The sequence below is a fragment of the Elephantulus edwardii genome, unplaced genomic scaffold (assembly GCF_000299155.1).
Source record: "Elephantulus edwardii isolate Elephantulus edwardi_28Jun2011 unplaced genomic scaffold, EleEdw1.0 scaffold00246, whole genome shotgun sequence".
Taxonomy (NCBI): domain Eukaryota; kingdom Metazoa; phylum Chordata; class Mammalia; order Macroscelidea; family Macroscelididae; genus Elephantulus; species Elephantulus edwardii.
The window spans coordinates 2,123,775-2,131,115 of NW_006399996.1; the positions used below are offsets into that span (position 1 = coordinate 2,123,775).

Genomic DNA, 7,341 nt, shown 5'->3' on the forward strand with positions numbered 1-7,341 from the left:
GGTTGGAGAAGAAAGAGGCTCCCGAAAGGGGCGAGACAAACTGCCGTAACTTCTGCCGTTCAGGAGCCCGGTTACTTATTTATTCGTTTTCCTTTTTCTTCTTCCTCCTCCCAGACCTTCCCTTCCTCCCTTTCCCCCACCCTCTTTTTTGGGAGACGAAAAATCTCCGGAAAGGGGGAGAAGAGCTCCTTTCGCTCTTTTTCATTTCCCCCTCCTTCCCCTCCCCCACCCGCCTTCCTCTCGGCTTTCTTCCTCCCAACTCTGGAGATCTTTCTCGGTGGCCGCCCCGAAAGGCTCTGAGCACTTAGGCTGAGGCGGCGCTGGCTTTTTGTAGGGAGGTTTGCGCCTGCGCAGCGCGTCAGCCTTCGCGATGCACGGGGGTGGCCCCCCCTCCGGGGACAGCGCATGCCCGCTGCGCACCATTAAGAGAGTGCAATTCGGAGTCCTCAGTCCGGATGAACTGGTAAGTAACGCGGAGGCTCCGCCTTCTACCTCTGTGTCTGGGGCGGGGCTGCGAAATTGCTACGGAAGCATCGAGTTTCTCTCCCTCTGGTATAGCTTTTCGGTGCCCCGCATCGTGTTGCATTTCAGAGTTCAACTTTGGAAGCTTTTGCAAATCTTGCTTGGCTTTTTACGGAAACTTGTAGAAGTGGCTACAAGGGAGGAAAGGGAGTACGTAATTGCACAGGGGATTTTTGCAGACTCAAGATAGGAAGCCAAGCTTCAAATTTTTTCCCCTCTCCCCCCTCAACACATTAATTGAGCACCCCAGAGTTTTTCCTCCCCACTTAAAAATATTAGGTCAACCTGTCTGTGTGTTAGCAGATGCCGGGGATACAAAGAGAACAAGGGACCCTGCTTCCTGAGATTTACTTCCTGTGAGAACGGGTTGGGGAAACAGTAATTAAGATACCCTGAATAAAGTGACTGAGGTGATGGGATTGTCATAGAGGTGGGGTGACTTTCGACGGGTGATGCAGGAAAGGCATGTCTGACGACGTGACATTACCAGACAAAGGAACCAGCAAGTTCAAAGGGCCTTGGGGAGGAATGAACATGTGCTGTCTCAGGGATTGAAAGAAGACCACTTTTGTCTGGGGTTTAATAGGAAAAGGGGAGAGTCACAGAAGGAAAAAGAGGGCAGTAAGTCGTGGAATCTGTTTTTTCCTATCTTTGGTAGGAGGCCATTGGAATCCATGATCAAATGTATATTAAACACCAGACTTGTTGCTCTGAGATCTCTTACAGGATAAGGGAAACAGGGAAAGGTCAGCGGGATGAATAGTCAGTCCCAGAGGGGAGCTCCCCAGTCTTCTATGTTGTTATGTGCCGTGGAGTCGCTTGCGACTCATAGCGACCCTATGTACAACAGCCCTAAACTCTGCTCTGTCCTGTGCCAATCGCACTGTCTCTGACACTTCCATCCCGATTATCCCAGTCACTGAATCAATCCACCTCATAGAGGGCCTTCCCCTCCTGCGCTGTCCCTCCACCCTCCCAAGCATGATGCCCTTCTCCAAGGACCTGTCTCTCCTCACATGTCCAAAGTATGTTAGAGTAGCCTCAGAATCCTTGCCTCCAAGGAGCCTCCCGGTTTAACCCTTTCCAAGACAAATCTGTTTGTTTTCTTAGCAGTCCATGGTATTCTCAATACTCTTCTCCAGCACCACAGCTCAAAGGCATCAATTCTCCTTCTATCCTCCTTGGTCATTGTCCAACTCTCTGATGCATAACAAGTGATTGTGAAGACCATGACCTGTATCAGACACACCTTAGTCTCCAGAGAGACACCATTGCTCTTTAGTACTTTGGAGAGGTCCCTAACAGCAGACTTTCCTATGGCAATGCGCCTTTTAATTTCCTGGCTGCTGGTGCCAGATGTCCTAGGAGCTCTTCTCTGTTAGGATTGCTATGAACTGTGGAGGCTGAACTGACTGATAGCTGACCCTCCAGGAGGTTTTCAGAGGCTTGACTTCTTAAATGATTCTTAGCACAATTGAAGAAATGAGTAATAAACTAATTGGACCAGCATACAAAGATGTATATGTGTGTGTTTGTGTGTGTTGCAGTAATGTTTAAAATAACAGTTAAAAACAACCTACATATCAATAAGGGCCTGCCAGAATACAGCATTGTTCCAGTAGGTTAAATCCACTGTTTGCAAACTGCTAAGGCACTTTGTGAATCTAGAATTTCAGCAGTTGCTAAGTAACTAGTAAAAAAATAAGTGTGAAACCAACAAAGTGGGAGGGTCAAATCTGTTGGCAACAAAGAAAGAGGTGGTGGTGTTCTTGCATGAGCGATCGTTTTTTAATTGTCTGTGGACTAAATGAAAAAGTTAGGTTTGAGTGTTGCTGGTTTATCCAGAGTTGGGAAATGAGATGCTTCATTACTTTTAAATATTAAAAATATTCCTTAATTATCCTCCATGGAATGTGCAGCTGTAACAGAGACATCATACATAAATGTCTTTAACAAATAGATTTATCCTGTCATTTAGGAGGCTAGCAGTACAAATTCCAGGTGCCCACTCTGGAGGAAGGGTTTCTCTCTTTGCCCTAGAGGAGATTTTTTATTTCCTGCCTTCTCACCTCCCTTGGTGGTCTCTACTTTCGTGGGCCTTCCCCTCTGTCAGGGGGTGTCCCAGCATGGGGACCTATGGCCAGGCAGGGACATTTTACTCTCAGTGAATTTTTTCTTGGTAGGACAGAAGTTCTCCCCTGCCCCCTTCTGAATTAAGGTTCTGATGGTATTAATTGTATTGTATCCCACCTTTTATAGCTGTTTAACTTCTAATGAGAGATCATTAAATAACTTCTGTGTTTTATTGATCTAAGTCAGAGTTGACTCAGGTGGCTCCTAATGACAATAAAAAATTATTTGATACACATATTCTTGGTGGATACAGTTCAATTCTTGACAGAATGTGTAACTTTATATTTATTACAGCTCTGTGGGTTTTTTTAAAAATTAAACATAAGGTTTTATTTTTTATATTATTATTAATTTTATTGAAAATTTACAGAGACTTTGAATTTCCATTCATTCATTGTTGTACTTTTCTCCCTTCCTACCCCTCCCCTCCAGTTCATTTTTCTCTTTGAAAAGTAAAAGAAAAATTCTTTGCATTGTTATACAATCCTTCCCCCCCCAAGCCACTCCACTATGCAGCCTTTGTTCTGGACTAAGTTTTTAAAGTGATATGTAGGCTATATTGGTGAATAGGATCACCCCTATATTCAAACTGTTTATAGTTTAGTGAGAGATTTCCTATACACATTGAACCTTTGGGTGGTTGTGAACCATTGAGTCAGAGCAGAGTCATAGCTGACTCACGTGGATTTCTCAGAGGTAGTGTACTGCATAGGAGGCTGCCCATGTTCTTCCTTCAGAGCACCTGGTGGGTTAGACCATGTGCCTTTGGATTGACAGCACCCAATTGCTTATCACTAAGCCACCAGTGTTAAGCACTTGGCTTTTAACCAAATGGTTGGAGGTTCAAGTACAACTGAAGATATTTTGGAAGAAAGGCTTGATATACTGAAAAATCAACTGTGAAAAACTGGTAGAGAAGAGTCCTACTCAGTCACCCGTGAGTTAGACTCCATATTGTGACAACTGGTTTTTTCAGTTGCTAGATAATGCACTAGTATTGAGAATCTAAAGATAAATGAAGAGACCAGCTACCTCTGCTGTACTCTGAAAGGGGTTATTATAGGAGGTCCTGAAAGATAGAGAACAAAAAGTCAATCCTAAAGATTAGGGTCACTGGTCAGATGGAGATTGGTAAGACTCTTGAGAATACAGCCTTAGCCACTCCTTAAGACCTGAACTCAGCCCTCTGATTCACAGATACATGCTGTTTGTAAGGTGAGCAGTCACAAGAGGAAGATAGGCACTCCTTAGGTGGATCAAACCCCAGATGAAAGGGGCAGCAGTTGCCCAAGGACAAAGTTCAGAATCCATGAAGGGGTAGGAGCATAGGGAGGAGCTGAAATAGACAAACAGGAAATATAAGAGGGAGGTGGGATGAATGATGTTACAAGGATTGCAATCATGGGGTGAAGGAAAATGTGCTCCATCTGTTGAGTGGTAACATTTGCTCTGGAACTTTCACCCAAATTGCAGTAGAAAAGAAAATTAAAATATGAACCTTGCCCTCAAATTGCAGCCCATGAAAGACAAATGTGTAAACAAGTAACTAATGAAATTTGAGCTGAGAACCTTGCTGGTATATAAATAGAATCTAAAAGAATTAGGGAAGCCCTTACAGGGGGTAACATCTGAACTAGGAGGTTTTACCCCCCATCCCATCTTTTTTTTAAAAAGTATTATGTATCTGCAAAAAAAAGAAAAATAATATGTATCTGCATTATGCAGTTGACACAACCTTGCTTGCTGAAACTGAGGAGGACCTGAAGCACTTGCAGAAGGTTAAGGACTGCAGCCTTCACTATGAATTGAAGCTCAAAATCAAGAAAACAGAGATTCTCACCACTGGACTGATTGGCAGCATCATGATAGATGATGAAGAGAGTGAGATTGTTAACAGCTTCAGTTTGCTTGGCTCCACAATCAACACTCTTGGCACCAGCAGCTAGGAAATTAAAAGACAAATTGCCCTGGGAAAGTCGGCTGTCAGAGACCTCTCCAAAGTACTGAAGAGCAATGATGATGGCCTCTGGGTTCAGGCCATGGTCATTGCAATTACTTGCTATGCATCAGCTGGATAATGACTAGGGATGATAGAAGGAGAATTGATACCTTTGAGCTATGGTGCTGGAGAAGAATATTGAATATACCATGGATGGCTGGAGAACAAACAGCTTCCTCCTGGAGAGGGTGAGATCAGGCTGCTCCTTGGAGGTAAGGATTCTGAAGCTTTGTCTCACATAACTTTGGACTTGTTGCAAGGAGGGACCAGTCCTTGGAGAGGGACAGTGCAAGAGAGAAAGACTCTTGATGAAATGGTTTGATTCAGTGGCAGGGGTAATGGGGGTAGGAGTGTCAGAGACAGTAAGATTGTCACACTATAGAGTAGGGTATAGGACTGTTGTACATAGGGTCACTATGAGTCGCTCTACAGCACATAACAACAACATATGAATATAGGGAGCTCTGGTGGCCTAGTGGTAAGAAGCTGTGCTGCAATCCCAAAGGTACAGGTTCGAGGCCACCAGCTTCTCCAGGGGTGTCTCCTCTTGTGCAGTTAACCCGCCAGAAAATCAGCAGTGGGTCAGTTCTGACTCGATGATACACAACAACAACATAAGAATATGTATTGGGAGGGGTTGTTTAACAATGAAAGAATTTTACTTTTCAAAGAGAAGAGCAAATTGGAGGGAGGGGATGGGCAGGGAGAAAAGTGCAACAATGAATGAATGGAAACCCTAAGTCTCTGTAAATTGTCATTAAAATTTATAAAAAAAAAAGAATATTTGTGATAGATACTTATGCATACTGAATGTGAACATACATATGTCTGTGTTTAAAAACCCTCTTGGAAGGAGACATGTGAAGCAAAGTGTGTAGGATGCCTTTGCATTTCTATTTCAAGGTGATCCTGTAAACAGCAGACCACAACTTTGCCCTTGGGCTCTGTCCTCACTCTCCTCCAAGCTTAAAGCTTACACTTGCATACGCCCACATTGCAGTTACTACCTCTGCTCTTGTTGAAGGGCTTCCTCTCTTGCTAACTCTCTACTTCTCCAAGCATGATGTCTTCTTCTGTGGACAGGTGCCTCCTGAAAAACATGCCCAAAGTACATGAGATGATGTTTCACTATTCTTAACGTCTAAGGAGAAAGCTGGTTATCTCCTTTCAAGATAGATATATTTCTTTTGTCAGTCTGAATATATTCAACACTTAGCCAAAACCACAGTTAAGAGGCATCAGTTCACGCCTCCATAAGCAATTGAAAATACCACAGCTGGGGTCAGATTGACTTTAGCCTTTAAACTGTTTAAACCCTTGCTCTTTAGCACTTTGCACAGATTTTTGATAGCAGATTTGCCAGATAAAACATGTCTTTTGATTGTTTGCTTGCTACTTCCATGCATATTGATTGTGGAGCCATGTAAAATGAAATCATTGGCAGCTTCAGTCTTTTCTCCATCTATCATGGTGTTGCCTGTTGGTCCAGTAGTAGTCTTTCGTCTTTTGCAGTGACTGTTTCAAAGCCTCATCACTTGATGCATCATCTGCATCACGTAGGTTGTTGAGTCTTCCTCCACTTCTAATGCCACATTCTTCTTATAGTCCAGCTCCTCAAATTACTTGCTTAGCATACAGATTGAATAGGCATGGAGAAAGGATACTGTCCAAACATGCATTGTCCACTTGTTCTGTTTGATCAGCTATTTACTCATCTGCGTATAGGTTTCCTATGAGCACAGTTAAGCCTTCTGGGATTCCCATTCTTCTCAGTGTTATCCGTAATTTGTTATGATTCACACAGTCATATGTCTTTGCAGAACAAGTAAACATCTTTCCGGTATTCTCTTCTTTCAGCCAAGATCCATCAGACATTAGCAGTGATATTCCTTGTTCCATAGCTGCTTCTGACTCCAGCTTGAGTTACTGGCAGTTCCCTGTCCAACATACTACTCCAGCCATTTTAAAAAATCGTCTTCAGCAGGATTTCTTGTGTGTGTGATAGTAATGATACTTGATAATCTCTGCATTCGGCTGGCCAAGTAGCTCCTCCCCAGTCACCACCTGGGGGACTCATCTTTGGACAATAGTCTGAAAGCTTTGCTAAAGCCTGTCCATCGTGGTTAACCCTGCTGGTATTTGAAATACATACCTTCTACATACCTTGAAATACATACATCCCAGTGACACACAGGCCACTGTAGGAAGGCAACCTGACAGAGGAGTTGATGGTCTTTTGTCATTGATATATGTTGTTATGAGCCATCCGAGTCAGAACCAACTCAGCTGACCTTTCAGAGGCTGTAAATCGCACAGGAGGAAGTTGCCTGTCTTTTTTCCATGGTGCAGCTGATGGATTAGAACCACTTGCCTTTAGGCTGGCAGCATAGCTCCTTACCCACTAGGCCACCAAAGCTAGAGAGTTCCTGTGCAGGATGTCATCTCCTTGGAAGTCTTAACCTTCTTCCTTCAGATACGGAAGAATAAGCGTGTTTAGTTGAAGGTTTAAAGGGCCTAAAGTAGTTAGAATTGACATTGGAAGCAAGCATAGTCCTTCCTGTCAGCACATTCATGTCTTCTCCATTGACCCATCCAGTCTCAGGCTGCCTGACGGCATCATAGCTTGAAGGGTTGTTGCACAGATTGGAGCATGTGAACTCAGCAGAGAGAGAAAAGGTCTTTTTTTT

General features: G+C 43.6%; 1 protein-coding gene across 1 annotated transcript in view; it reads left to right on the forward strand.

The window, feature by feature from the left end:
* Positions 1-370: 370 nt before the first annotated feature.
* Positions 371-7,341, forward strand: part of POLR2A (polymerase (RNA) II (DNA directed) polypeptide A, 220kDa) — a 25,733-nt gene continuing 18,762 nt past the window's right edge. The window contains 1 exon segment of the mRNA XM_006899174.1: positions 371-463. Coding sequence (XP_006899236.1) covers positions 371-463 — 93 coding nt within the window.